The 14,754-nt window shown below is 47.5% G+C and overlaps 1 protein-coding gene across 22 annotated transcripts in view; it reads left to right on the top strand.

Annotated features, from left to right (window-relative positions):
* The window catches only part of RBFOX2 (RNA binding fox-1 homolog 2), a 171,746-nt gene that overhangs the window by 78,204 nt on the left and 78,788 nt on the right, over positions 1-14,754 (top strand). The window contains exon 1 of one of the 22 annotated variants that reach the window (XM_039725393.1): positions 2,004-2,570. The exons of 20 other annotated variants lie outside the window; for them this stretch is intronic. In XM_039725393.1, the coding sequence (XP_039581327.1) occupies positions 2,526-2,570 (45 nt within the window). In that variant the 5' untranslated portion in view covers positions 2,004-2,525. Of the gene's footprint in view, positions 1-2,003; positions 2,571-6,782; positions 6,970-14,754 lie in introns of those variants that run through there. One more of the 22 variants, XM_039725394.1, reaches the window with a different exon arrangement.

Consider the following 14,754-nt stretch of genomic DNA (forward strand, 5'->3'; position numbering starts at 1 on the left):
GGTGATGCTCCCCTTCCTTGTTTTGTTTTGCCCATTTGATGCATATTTATAGATAGGAAGATACCTATACTTGGATTTGGAAATGTTTTATTCCCCTGAGCCAGGATGGAAATGACAAGAACTGGATTGTGAAATAAATGTAAGGTTTTTAACTTAGTTAGGGATTTGGTTTTAAAACCTCGGGCAGTAATATGAAGTAGCAAAAACAGGCTGTGGAAAAGTCTTTGGCTTTGTATAAATTAATGCCTTTTCATAAAAAGATTTTATTGGAGATACTAAATTGCTTGAGTGCATAGTAATGAGCTATGCAAAAGAATGAAGGGCAGGCACCTTTTGAACATGTATTACAGAAAAGAGAAGGAAATAAAAAAATATTGGTCGTTCAGAGGAAACCAGATTCTATCTGTGCCCCCAGGCAGGGCATGCAGGGAGTGCTGAGAGGTAGCCAAAAAGCCCTCTGGTGAGGAGGTGGGGGCATAATGGTGAGCTGGTTTGGGTCTGTTTGGGGTGAAATAAATTGGCCAAAGGCAGAATGAGATGGAAGTTCATTGTGGGAGCCTCATCCTTTTTCCCCAGTGAAGAGATCTAGAAACATAGTGGCATTCCCATTTATGGGCAGCTAATTTCTTTGTCTCTGCAAATCTTCACACAGAAACAATGGCTATAGAAAGTTTTATTTATTTATTTATTTATTTATTTTAGATGTAGAAAATGTCATGCTTTTTACTCCCCAAATTGGTCATGCTCCTTTTGTAAGGAAGGAGTGGCCCTGTGGCTCTGGGAAAGATGATGAGAGTGGGGGACAGCTGCTATGAGCACTCACCCAGCTCATAGCTGTCCTTTCCTGAGGCTCTCAGAAAGGGCAGTGGGAGCAGAGGATGAGCCAAGAGCTGTCCTGCTGGCCTGAGGGGGTTGAGGGCTGCGAATTAGGCACCCCTTACCTGAATGACAAAGGTTTGTGTATGCAAATTGTACTAGATAACATCCACATACTTAACTCCTGAAGAAAAGTAAATCTCAAGTTTAACTCTTTCTGAGGGGGAGGAAATTATGAGTGAAAATAGAAAGGCAGCTGCCCTAGAGCTAGGCTGAGGGAGCTGTTTAGTGGTGCACAGCAGCACTACAGAAAAGTTAAAGATTAGAAATGCAAAAACCCCCTGACTTTATGCATTTAAAATGCTGTGTGTGGGGGAAATTTGGCTAGCCCTTCTTGGGTTTGATCACTGTAGCATGTTTATTTTTGAAACCTCAGAGGGAGGGGTTTTATCCCTGCTATCCTTTGGAGGAAGGTGGGAATCTTTTGTGGGCTTAGGCTGTTAACTCTTTGAGAACCCAGGTTTGGTCCAGTGCCCACCCATCACTACAAAAAACTTGTTATGGCATTTTGGTAGTGATGGGTGAAACTTCATGCAATTTGTTATGGGAGGTCAGGCCCCCTCAGTGCTCCCCCTGGCCATGGTGTATCTTCTAAAAATCAGCAGCAGGCCCTCGGATGTCTGGTAACGTGGCTGGCATGTGAGGCTGCTGGGGTGAGCCTGCTGGCCAAGCAGCTCCCCATCTGTCCTTGTCGGTCAGGGAGCAGATTCCTCCCTGGGAATGAGGAGGATGAGCTTCCTAAAATGGGCACAACAACTGGCCCTGCCCAGCCTTGCCCCCTTCTCCCTGCTGCTCCCTGTCCCGTGTGACAGAGTTAATCCCTCTCGCTGCCCTCAGTTTGACTAGAACAGCTGAGGGGGACAACCCACCGGCCCGAGGCTGGGGCAGCGGGGGCCATTCCAGGGCCCAGCTCCCCCCGCCAGCCCCGGTTCCGGCAGCTGTCCCTGCTTGCCTGCCTCAGCTAGGGAGGGAGGGAGAAGCGTTAAGTGATACGGGCACACACTCCCTTGTGAAAGAGATCCCTTCAGTTTGAGATATCACTGTGGCTTCTCCCCTCTCCCTCCCTCCTTCCCTGACACCAAAGGGTTTTACTATGCTAATCCCAGCACCTGTCCCTGCAGAGGACAGCAAGAAGGGTATGGTGGTGGGGGAGGAACAGTCCCATATGTTTTTCCCTGTCCTGGATTGGGAGTGTTCCCTCTGACGCACCTAGAGCCCAGAACATATGCTCTTTTCAGATCCTAAATGCTGTTTGCTTCCTCCCATCCCTGGCAGCAGTGGCTGCGAAGATCCTGTGTCCCCCTCTTCCTGGCAGTTGCTCTGTTTGCTGCCCGGGAATCGCAGGACACTCCTCAGTCGAGGCTTGCAGGGCCGTTTTCAGTAGAGGATTTCTAATTTTAGGAGCCTCCGCCGCCTATGGTTGAGCGCTGCCTTGCTGGATCCCAGAAGAGAGGGGCTGAGCTGTGCCGAGCCAGGCAGCTCCTTTTTATTTTCAGCTGAGCTAGTGTCAACCTGAGTGGCCCCAGAGGTCCGAGCCAAGCACTGCGCAGGGCTGCCAGAGTCCTTCCCACAAGGCTGAAAGACGGAGACTCTGATTTGAAGCTTCCAGTCCTGTGTCCATTTGGCCTTTAGCTGGAGGATCTTTGGCTATGTATGGTGTGTATTGTATGGATTACCAATACCCAGTTGTCCAGGTAAGCAAAAGGACAGTGGTGACTTTAAGGAGTTTTGCTCTCTGTGTTGTTTGGACAAAACTGGAGCTTACATGCTGGTTTTGTAGAAGGACACTGCTTCCAAGCTGGGCTTCTTGTGTCCCAGGCCTCTGCCCAGAGACTCTGCAGATGGCTTTGAAGCTCCTGCACCTGAGCAGTACCATTTGATACTTTTTAACTCCAAGACTTGTCTCGTTTGAGACTTGTGTATTCTGGTTCACAGTTTTTGCCTTTTTCTTTGATCATTTGTTTGTTTGTAGGGGATGTTGAACTGACAGCAGTGCTGTGCTCTGCAAACTAGTGTGTTGTTGTGTGTCTCACTGCATTGTCGGGGCACATGTGACCTGTATGTGTGACTGCAGCCTGTCCCACAGGGATGCTGAGCCACCCAGAGCAGCTCCTCACCTATTCTCCTCCTCCCTCCTCCAAAATCACCCAGAAAACCTCTGGCAAAATCTCATTTGTCACATTTTTGCTTTTGGAGGTGCAGAAGGATGTGTAGGGTGAAAGGAACGGGTGGGTTTGAGAGCAGCGCTTGGGGCTGGGCAAAGTCTGTATTGCAGCCTCTGCTGGGGGAGGGGGCTATATTTGGAGCACACGTGACATTTGCTGGCCCAGTGTGTGGACTCTTGGAGAAGGCAGAGGCTGTGTGGGTCAGGCTCAAATACTTTTGGAGCCAAGTGAAAGATGATGTTCTCTAGGCAGTCCTTGGCTATTCAGTGTCAGCACTCTATGTCCTTACAAGCACCAAGTTTATCCAGAAAATGTGAAATGTAGACTAGCAGTTCAAGATTATCTACAGTGAGATACATCAGATAGCCACTAAATAGTATTTTGTTAGGTTACCTTGTATCGGGGGTTTTATTACCCAGATGAATAGAATCCACCAGCAGAAGTGTGTCTTTTGGTTGTTAAGATTTGTTCGTGATAAATTGGTTCTTTGCGCTGGAAACTCTCTTTTTCTTCCCTCTGGCCTTGGTCCAGCTGGCAGGTTTGCTCCATCTAAACTTGAGCCAGCACAGAAATGCAGGTAATGGGATGTTAAAATTGAAGGCTGTACTTGCTTTCCACCCTTAGCAGCAAAGGGTGGTAAATAATCCAGCTAAAAGAAAAAAAAGGGACAACATATCCTGAAACCTTCTGAAAGCAGAGTGTTTGTGGACTCCTCCTCTTCCTAGTTCCATGATTTCTATGAGTGTTAGACTAACCCAAGCATTTCAGAGTGTACATGTAAACTACTTAGTCAAACTAGAGGTTAGTTCTTCATCTCTGCTCTCATAAGTGTGATTTCAGTGGCCTTGTCCTTTGGCCTGCTGCATAAATATCCTTCTCCAGCTTCTTTTCCCTTAGGATTTGAGTGGTAGGAGCTAACTAGAAACCATGTACATCTGTTCGAACACAGCAGAGAATATAAAAGTGTCCCAGATGTGCTCAGGTGGGAGCAAGGAGCTTTGCCTGGCATGATGAGGATTATCAGCTGTGCCCTGGCACTGCAGAGACAGACCAGTTAAATTTGCCCATAGTTATTTCAAAACGCTACTTCTACAGCACAGTAGCAAAGTTTTGATGCATATGTGCCTGTGATGTATGAGAAACCATAAGAACTCATAAGTATTGGCATCTAAAGCTGTTCTGAATACATTGCTTTTTGAATAAATGCAGTAAGTAGGAAGGGGTGATCTCGTGGCTCTGAGCTATGTGTTCTTCAGGCTTCCAGCCTTCAGCTCTGCTTGTGCTTCTCTGTTCTTCTCAGCAGCAAGATTTGCAGTTTGGGTTTTGGTTTTGCTTAGTAGCAGGTGGCAAACTGTCATGGTAAATTCAGGAGTGGTTCCATGACTCTCACTTAGGTGAAGCTAAGTGGAGGTCTACCAAATTATTCTGCATGGCCATGACACAACGTCTGAACCCCCATGCCTCAGTGAGGAAAGATGAATTGCACAGATTGACCCGTTTTTTGTAGGGAGGCCTTGTTCATTATCAGACGTCGCTCCTGGGCTGCAGTAAGACAGCAAAGATCCCAAGTGTCTGGTCATGTTTTGCATGGTGTGTTTTAAACTTTTGAAACTCTGTATCAGATAGTCACTTCAGCTGGTTTCGCAGCAGTTGGAACTCTTGCAGACTTGTGTTTCTTGAGCACATCTACTGAAAATTGGGTGTTTTTTCTTGCTCAACAGGAGCAAAGGTGGATATATTCCAAACATAGAAAAGGAGATGCTTTCTGGCCCACAATGGAGATTAAAGAGGGAGACCAGCAGTAGATCATACTGAAGGGAATTCCCACTCTGCTGGCACATGAGCAAGGCAGATGTACCAACTGGGTGGTGGGAGGCAGTGCAAGGGAAGGTTCAGTGCGTGGTTGGGCATCTCATTTTCCTTAGAAGACTCTTTCTGATGGCAAGTGTTTCTGGAGGTTCCTCAGGTGAAGGCCAAAATGGAGTACAAATGGTGCTATTCTGGTTAACAGTAGTGGGATGATGTCCAGAAGGTCTGTGCTACAGCCCCAGGTCTGGGACAAGAAGGTGCTACTTCATGGCACAGACAAGACTGAGTGAACACAACAGTTAAAGTGCTTAAGTGGAGAGAATAAGGAGATTATCCTGAGTGATTTGCAGAGGTCTGATGAATGAGATGCACAGTGCTGAAACCTGGTGCTTTGTCATGTCAAAGGTTTAAGGAGGTGACTGTGGTTTTTTTCTGTTTTTGAATGGAATTTACATTTGACCCAGAACTGTGCTCCAGAATCTCAGGTTTGTAATGGGAGGGGGGCAGAGAAACCAAATCCACTAATCCACTACTTTCCCTGGTTTTGCAACATTGCATGTAAATATTGTAACTTACAAGTTACCAGAGAGAGTGAGATAACACAGAAAAAAGTGGACTCTGACTCAGAGACTTGTGGGCTGCAGCCATGGAGGCTGGCTCCCTCCCAGAGGATCCCACACCACGGTTTGGTTGTGTGGGTGGCTGGCCCATGACATCCTGGTGGCATGTAAGGGCTTCTGGTGTCTTGGTCTCCTGCTTTTCACAGCAGAGGAGAGACTGGCTTGTGGCACATGCTCCCGCTGGCCTGCTGAATGAGGAGAGAAAGGGCAAAGGAAGGAAAGGAAGAAGGGAAGGAGCCAGAGGTCAGTTTGCAGCGAGTGAAATTGGGAAACTAAAAAGCATTGTGGGTCAGCATGGGCTGCCTGAAGAGCAGTGCTATAGCAGAAGCCCATGAAGCACTGGGCTTTTTTTTTTTCCCCCCATGTAAATTATAACTGGGCATATTCATGCAAAGAACACATGGGAATTCAAGGTGTTACTGCACCGTAATTTGGCTTTTTTGCTGCTAAAGCCTGGGGAGTCTCTTGAGTACCAGGTGTCAAGAAGAGTTACATCAGAAGCACAACTTGCCTGAGCTGGTTTTATCTCTGCATCATGAGCACTGGAGCATCAGTACAGTGCTCTTGTCTAACTGTGGGATTGGCAGACCTGCGCTCAGCCCTGTCCGTGGGTTTCCATGGGTGCAATGTTGGGAAAAATCAATCTGAGCATCTCAGATCCCGTCTGGCAAATGGGGTAGCAGTGTATCACTCTGTTTTACGGGGTCGCTGAGAGAACAGATGCTGTCAACCGTGGCGTGCTCAGGTGCTCAGGGCCAGATGCTTGCTGAAGATAAATGGGAGGGAAAAAAGCAAGCTGGGAAGGAGTCCAGCGGTCTCCAGGTTTTATGATGATAGAAATGCAGATCCTGGCACGGATACTGCTTCCGGTTCAGCCAACACACCGTGTAACCCAAGCGTTCTCCCTTTTGTGGCAGAAGGGAGGTCTGTGCAAAACTGACAGCTATCTCTCCAGCATCCTCCAGCCGAGAGATGCTTCCTCCCGCCTGCTGAGGTCCAGGCGGGGTTGGCCTGGGGCGCTGGGGATGGTAGGTGCGGAGGAGCCCGGGCCGGCCGTGAGGTTCTGCTGGCCGGGACCGGCGCTGCACGGGGCCACCACCTTGGCTTTTGTTTCCAGCTCGCGTTTGCGCCTTCGCCGATCCTGCTGGATCCCGGGGAGCAGAGGGGAGTCCCGGCGGGCGGGCGGGCGAGGAGCGCCTCGCTGGGGCGGGGGCTGGCCGGGCCGTGCCGAGCCCGGCCGGGCCGGGGGGGCGGCAGGGGGGGAGGGAGGGGGAAGAAGGGGAGGAACACGGGAGAAGAAAGAGAGGAAAAAGGGCTCGGGGAGCACCGCGCCGGCGAGGCAGCGCAGCGCAGGCACCCGCCGCCGCCGCCCGCCTCCACGGGGCTGCTGCTTTTTTATTTCGTTTTATTTTTTTCCTCTTTTTTTGTAAATTTTCCCTCTCCCGTGCGGCCGGCCTCCCCCATTTTGGTTTATGGAGAAAAAGAAAATGGTAACTCAGGTAAGGGTGGCGGGCGGGCCGGGCTCGGGCGGCTGCCCGCCCGGCTTTGTCTGGGCGGGGAGCGGGGCGCCCGGCGCGGTGCGGAGCGGAGCGGTGCGGAGGGAGCCCCGCCGCGCCGGGCACCCGCGGTGCGAGCTGTGGGGAAGGGGTTCCTGCGCTCCCCCTGCCCGGAGCAGCCTCGCAGTGCCCTCTAGAGAGAGCGGTGTGTGAGGGGCGCGGGTCGCCCCTGCTTCGAGTTAGGCTAAGCCCGCCTTTGAAGAGCCGATCCCGAAGGTGTGCGGCTTCCCCGCCGCTTCTCCATCCGGCTGCCGGTCACCGCGGGGGCCGGGGAGCCCTGGTAGGTAGCTGTAGGCGTGGGGCTGCCCGTGTATTCCCGGGGGAAAGCGGCTGACGTTTCCTGAGGAGCGCGCCCAGCTGCCACGGCCATCGCGCATCCACCGCAAAGGGTTTTCGTCGGACAGTGCTCGCCTTTTAAGGCTACTGTATGCTTTTGGATTTTGAATTTTTTTTTTTTTTTTTTCCTGGCATGGCATATGCAACTCGCCACCGGAGGGAGCGGGCAAAGGGAGGGAGGAGTAGGAAAGCGGCATCGTGGAACTGGAATCCTTTGGAGTTAGACATTATATAATGTCCCCGCAGTGCCTTGCAGAGCTGGAAACCTTTGGGGGATATTCCCAAAGGGGAGGGAGGGAAGGACTCTCAGAAGGAACTTTTCTTCAAATCTGGGTTTCACAAGTGCTTTTTTTTCTGTACAGCTTTGCAGGTCTTTAGAATAGATGCATACTGCCTTTTTGGCTTTCCTTAGCTCTCTGGCTGAAGCCCCCTTCAACAGCTGCTGCTGAGATCCTGCATGTCCCACTGCAAGGGGCATATCGTTCACTGGTGCCTAACTCAGAACCCATCTGCTGCAAGAAGTGACACCCACTTTGACCCTTTCCCTTTCCCATCTTGCATTGATTGTCAGTGGCTGAAAAATAGGTCTCTGTCCACTCTAAAGGTATCTTTGCAGGCTCCCAAGGCCCACCTTTGGCTTCTGCTATTTAGTCCCTTCCATTACAGAGTCCTTTTTATCTGGACCAAGGCTTTCTGTTCTGAGACGGAAGAGCTCTCCAGAAATCTCGTGGGGCTTTCTGTACCTATATTTAGTTTAGCAAGTGATGCTGGAAAGCTGTGTCTCTGCAGTCAGCGTCCATTTGTGTTTTGCTATTGCTCAGAGTGTGCCTGGTCAGATGGAGGTGTGTGCCCCTAAGCTGCAGGTGTGCACATTTCAGAGAGTTGTTCTGCACAGCCTGGTGTTGCAATGTGCTCTCAGCCACCGCCGTCACGCTCGGAGCCCATGTCTGTGCAGTGCAGAAAGGTGCCTGGGTTACTAGGACCCAGGCTTGGGGATGTGCAGGGCTGGGAAGGATGAGATTCTGCTGGAGCACTGGCTGAAATAGGGGAGGGTATAAACTCTTTTAAAGATTTAGGATATACTAATGGACTCCAGGGAAATCTGTCTTCTGCAGAAACTCTTAATTTATTGACGTGGAGAAGGAGACTCTGTGTTATTGTATTGTTTGACCTTGAATTACAATTGTCTTAAGAGTATGTACTATTTAGTGCAGGGTTTCAGGATTTGCATTGTGTATTTACATGCTGAGATGCTGGAGAAGATGCATATTAAAAAAAAACAGTAGGAGAGGAGAACTCAGACTGTGTTTCAGGTGGGGATCCAGATGAATGATGGATAGCCCTTGTACACTGAGTTGAGGAAGACAGCACAGGTGAAGTCAGCTCTAGCAGAGTGCTGCCTTCTCTCAGGGGGGTCATTTGGCTGCTAGGCTGGTCCTTAGCAGTCACTGCAGGTTTGTTCGAGTGTGGGGCTGAAGGAGCGTGGCACAATTCAAGACAATATCCCCAGCCACGTTATTATTATGTGGCAGTGTTGTTTGAAGCAGTGAAGTGCCATTACTTAAACCTGTGAACTTGCTTCCTTGGGGCTCTGTCTCATTTATGAAAAGTAAATATTGTTGGTATGTTAAGTTGGTAATTGCCACTGAATGAATTCAGCATTGCTACAGTCTTGCTCTGTTTAGTTCAGTCTCAGAAAACATTTCCTACCTGGTCTGAGTTCTCTTGTATTGTAAGGAGCAAGCTTGCTGTCTTCCTTGGAGATCTGGGAGATGAGCTTCTGCATAGGCATGACAAGCTGATAGAACAGAATAAATATGAGCGTGTGGAGTGACAAGTCTAGAAACAGCAATGGAAAGAAATGGGAGATGCTGGAAGGTAAAAACGTGCTTGAAAAAGAGGAAACAAAAATTGCTAATGAGAGTAAGAGCTCAGATTCATTAACAGATAGTGCCTTAGCTATATCCCCCTTAATCCTAAATCAGTGAAAATGAGTGTTAAACGAGGCCCAGTACATTATGTACTAATTGCAGATAAAAGAGAGAGCCTTCTGTGGACGGGCATTATATGCTAAAAGGCTTTTTCTCTGTGTGGTGCATGCTGAGGTTGCTGGCTTGTGTGGAGCACAAAGCCCTCCCTTTCTTGGACAGCCCAGTGCCTTGCTGGCGTTTTCCTCCAAATCTGTTTCCCATCAGGGCTGGGAGAGGGGGAAGGTGTCAAGCATCTCAGAGAGTGGGGGGGGGATCTGCTGCCTCCTTAAGGGGTCCCCCCAGCCCATGTGGCGGCCGGCAGTGCTGAGTGTGTGTGTGTGTGTCTTTGTAATGAATCCCCCCGCCATTGTCTGCTCCCCTCCCTGCTCTCAGCAATGGAACCTTTCACCTGGGCTGCTGCCCGCTGGCGGGCCTTCTTCCAAGATAGGAGGAGGAGGAAGGGCTGCTTGTGGTAATTAAAGCCAGACCTTGGAGAACTGCTATTTTCTGACCTCAGCACCCCTTTTTCCTTCTTTATCTCTCTTGAGTTCCCAGCTTTTGATGTGGGTGTAAGCAGAAACATCAGAAAGTCTGCTTTTGTGCAGCTGTAGAATCACCAGTCTCCATTTTGTGGCACCATTTGAAGCATCTTTGCTGCCCTGCCTGCCAGCATGCCCCCTCTTGTCCCCCCCAGCACCCCTTGGAGGCTCCAGCCAGCACCGTTTATCTTGGCACGTGTTTGACTTGCTACACTCTGCCCAGGGCTCAGGGAGGTGATGGCGTTTGTGGCTTTGAGACTAATTTATGTCCTTGTTAAAATGAACCAGCAAGCAGTCTCATTTTTTCCAGAGGTTTTCTTCCCTTTCCCTTCCCCCTTGTATAACCCTTTCCCTCCCAGGCCCTGTGTGTAGCTGTGAGACAACTTGTGCAGCCAGAAGTTGCTTGCTTAGTCAATGATTTGTTTTTTTAAATTAAGAAAACCCAACAATTGCAGTGCTCCTTAAATGGAGATCTTATTTAAATCAGAGCAGCGGCTGACTCATTAAAGGCCGCTCTGTCTCCTTTTCGTTCCTCTGCCTCATTCCCTTTCCCCGTCTTTCTTTACCTCCCATTACAGTAATAGTGTGATAAAACAGATCTTTGTGTTCCATGTTGGGATCATGCAGGGGTGTGTAGTTGAAGGGGAGAGACAGGAGATGGGGCGAACCCTGTCACGACAGCCACCTTGTTGTGCTAGCTAAAAATGTACAATGCATCCCATTATCGGAGACCGTCCTCCTTTGTCTGAACTGTCTGCAAGGGAGACCGAGTCCCAGAACAGCCTCCCCCCTCCTGTCCCCTTACGGCTGCGTTAGGTTCTGTTCCCCTCCAGGCAAGCTGGATGCTGCAGAATTCCCCTGCTCCTTTAAAAGAAAGAATTAAGAAAGAAAAGCTTTATCTGTGTGTGGTAGAAGGCCCCCTTTTTTTACTCTTTGGACTTCTCTTAGGACCTACCATTATTTCCCGCTCCCTTTTTCCTGCTTTGAGGATTGCATGTCTCTTTCAGTTCAGTTGTCATTGCTGCTTACTCCTTGCTTTGGTGTTATCTTGTGAACTTGCATGAGCTGTCTGTAGGGAATCGCTCTCTTCTCTGTCCCTGGACTTCTGCTCTTCCCCTTTTCTTTGCTGTTCCTGGAATGGTGCTTGTTTACGTGGTGCCTGACTCGGTGCCTATACCTATCCCCTAGTTTTTCATTCTCTTCTACTGTATATCATAGGGCTTCCCCTTAGTGCTGCAAGACACCATGTCACCATCAGAAGTTTGTGTGAGAGAAATCCTGTCCAGTCACTTTTCCAGGAGCCTGTCCCCTGGGAATGCAAGGATTAATCTGCATCTCACTTTCCCTGATATTAGGACATAGTTGCTTGAGGTGGGGCTATGGGTTGTGTCTGTAACTGTTGTTATACTTCGAGATTTAACTGCTGGTTGAGAAGGGCTTACTCTTAAGGGCCTAAAAATCAGTGGGACCTGTCAGAATCTGGTGAGTGTTTTAGTCTTTTACTCTTTGCCCCCTGTGCTGAGCACTTTGAGATGCATTGGAATAGAAGTGAACCACTGCAGGTGCTTGTAGATCTGCCTTGGGATGGCAGAAGCCTTATTCAATGTTTCCTAGGCAGGATGGAGAAAAGCAACTTGATACAGCACTGCCATTTCCTTGAGTCCCTGTCCTAGAAATAACCTCGCTGCTCCCTAGTGCATTTCTTCTGCAGGTGACTAGGTGGCTATCCCTGGGAATTGAGAAATGAGGATCCCTAAGTTTTCTGTGGTATTTGATTGCCAAGGCTGTGTAAATTTAACATACCATTTTAATTGTATTTTAAGAACTATTAATTTCTGAAGTATCTGGATCAGTAAAGAGGTTGTAGTGAGCTACCAAAAATTACAAAAGTTCAAGGTTGCAAAAGAGGGAGGCTCTTAAAACCAGCAACATCTTTCCCTCCAGGTGCTTAATTCATGATGGCTCCATTGCATTTAATTAGTATTGAGCAGCCTTCTACTATAAAATTCTAACACCAGTGCAGAAGAGGTCTGCAATGGATGTCTCTGTGTGTGATGTTTTTTAGATGTGGATTCGGGTCTTACTGACTGCTTCAGGTAAAATGCTCCCTGTTCGTGTTTTAGATCCATTTCCAGCAAATGGTGTGTGCAGTTGGCTGCCCCTTTGCAGTGAGTTCCTTAATGTACTTACCTCCCAGCTGCAGAGTCACAGACTTCACCAACAGGCATTCCTTGGAGGTCTGAGTACCAGGGAAGAGATGGTTAATTTGCCTCAGTCTTCTTTCAAATAGAATACTATTTAAAAGGATGTAGTCAGTATTCTTTCTATCAGACATGTTCTGTGGAATTAGAGTAATGTTAATTTTCCTACCAAACTTATTTTGGTATGCTCCTCTAGAGTCACTTATGATCATCTGCTGTGTAGGATGGTTTTTTTTGCTGAGCTGTTGGAGGCTGTACTGTGACCAGTGAGGGCAGGAGATGTATAGGCTGGTTTTGTAGGGTTCATGGAAGCCAGAGCAATTAATGCTCAACTGGAAGCTTTTGGAAAAAACTGGTGTGTTTTGCTTGCATAAAAGAAAATGGGACAAATGCTGTTCAACAGTATGCTTTGCTTAATACCTGATCTTTTTTTTTTTCCTCTGCAAAACTGTTCATTAAGCAATATTATTCTTAAACTGAATTGAGAGTGATCAAGATGGTAATGGGGAGGCATTTCAATTACAGGGCATTTCAGTATTTTAAGTCGGGAAAGAAACCTTCATTTGTTCTCTTTATTTCTGTGGCTATTTATGATTCTCCTTAATCACATGTTTGTATGCTATTTTTTTCCACAAGAAAGAAAAGAAAAAACAGACAACCCTCTAACTGTCCCCATCAGCTTCAGTGTATGTGGCAGCATGATGACCCCTGCAAGTTATCAGTGGCAGAGTTGGCCATCCCAGATACAACCCAGAGACCTCTGCCACTTTGACTGACTATGTAATTAGCTGTCATTTTCTGTGCAGACCAGCTTGATCAGTGTTTGCCAGTTGGTTTTGTATATTTGCTGACAGCAGAGGAATGGTGATGTTTTGCGATATTAGGCTCGGGTTTAGGCTTTGCGGGTGTACAATGGTATGCACATTTTCCCCTCTCTTCCATCCCTGTGTGACCTCTCCTGTCTCACCTCTGCCCTCCATCACTGGAGGACAGATGGATGCTTCTTCCTCTCACTCTCTCCCCATGATCCCTGGTCAGTGGCTTGTCACATGCAAGCCATACCGTATCCATACTCTCCCAGTCTCCATTTCTTTCCAGTTACATGCCTTCCTGTTTTGGCAGACTACTACTTTACCTTGATCCCTTCAGTTCCTTTTCAGCTGATTTTTAGACCTGCTTACTCTTTGCTTTTCTTCCTCCTCCTCCTCCCTGTCCTCACTACAGTCTCCTTGTCATAGGCTTTTTTAACTCTCCACCCACTCCCTTCATTCCTCATTTAGTTTGCCTTTTCTGCTCCTATTGCAGTTATACTTGTCTGTTCTGTCTCTTTGCTCCCTGTCACTGCCTGTGATGATAGTGCTCCGGCTTCTTGTCTCAATTTAATTTTCTCCTGCTGTACTTACAGGTCTGTTTCTTGGTTTTTTTGGATTTGAGGTGGGTAACTGCTTCTTGATGTTACATCATCCCTGCAAAGGAGATGGTGCAAAGTACTGGAGAAGGATCGTTTCCCTGCTGTCAGTGATCTGCAGACCTAGAGCTGACATGGCCCGTATCTCATGTGAAGCTGTGGATGATCTCCAAATGAGAGCATAAAATCACAGAAAATGGGGTGCAAGCTGCACTACCAGCTACCCTTAAGAGCATCTCTGTTTCCTGTTAGACTAAACAGTATCTAAACCATTCCTGATGGCAAGTAACCTGCCTTAAAAGTATTTGCAATACCACTGCTGGCCTTTGTGAGCATTGCAAAGTCTTTCCTAGTATCTAATATAAAGCTTGTTGCCACCATTTGTTCTTTCTGTGAGAAATATAAAGAAAGGATTGAGTCTTTCATTTTTGGCAGGTTCTGCATACTGTAATTTCTTTCTTTTTTATCTTCTAGCCTTTTTTGACCATTGCATATGGCTTTACTGGGAGATTGATTAAATGTAAGATAGGCACTGTAATTTTCCATACTTTTGTTATGTTGGTCAGATCTTGGTGGCTAAATATAGATTCCTGAAATGCAAATTTTTCTGTAAATAAGAAGTTCTCTTAGACTTTTGAAAGCGTATGTGGTGGTTTCCTCCTCCCTTAACCATAAACAAGACAAAATATGCCCCCTGCTTTTTTCTTGGGTTGGATTGCTATGGTTTAAGTAACAAAGGAAGTAAAAAGAAATAACAAAAAACAACTCCAAAATCAATTACAGATATCATGAAAAAAAATTCAATTTGAATGGTATCTTGGAATTTTAACAACTGAAAACTGGGTCCTACAATGGGCAGTAACCAACCTGGCTTTACCAGCCCTGTCTGTAATGGAGATTTTTACCCCAAGCAGTCTCTAAATACCTAACTGGAATTGCACTCCAAGTAGCCTCTAATCTGAGGGTGCGTGGATACAGCAAAAATGTTGAAGTAATTGCAAGGGTAATCTTTCTAGCTTCTGATGTCTGCCCTCAGGCTGGGAGTCTTGAGTATGGTTAAAACCCTCTGAACTGTCCTCCTGGTTATCCTGCTTAAAATTCATAGTGTCTGCAGTTGAGGTCCTGTGGAGTTTAGGATTTCTGTGTGCTGTATATAAGTCCTGTCTCCATGAGTTACCTGACTTGGAGGGCATATTTGACTTTCAGATAATTGCTTCTGATTAGCCAAGATGTAGATAATCAGAGTTTGACCTACGCAGTGCATAGACCATCAT

Source organism: Passer montanus, unplaced genomic scaffold, assembly GCF_014805655.1.
Source record: "Passer montanus isolate IOZ18808 unplaced genomic scaffold, ASM1480565v1 scaffold55, whole genome shotgun sequence".
Taxonomy (NCBI): domain Eukaryota; kingdom Metazoa; phylum Chordata; class Aves; order Passeriformes; family Passeridae; genus Passer; species Passer montanus.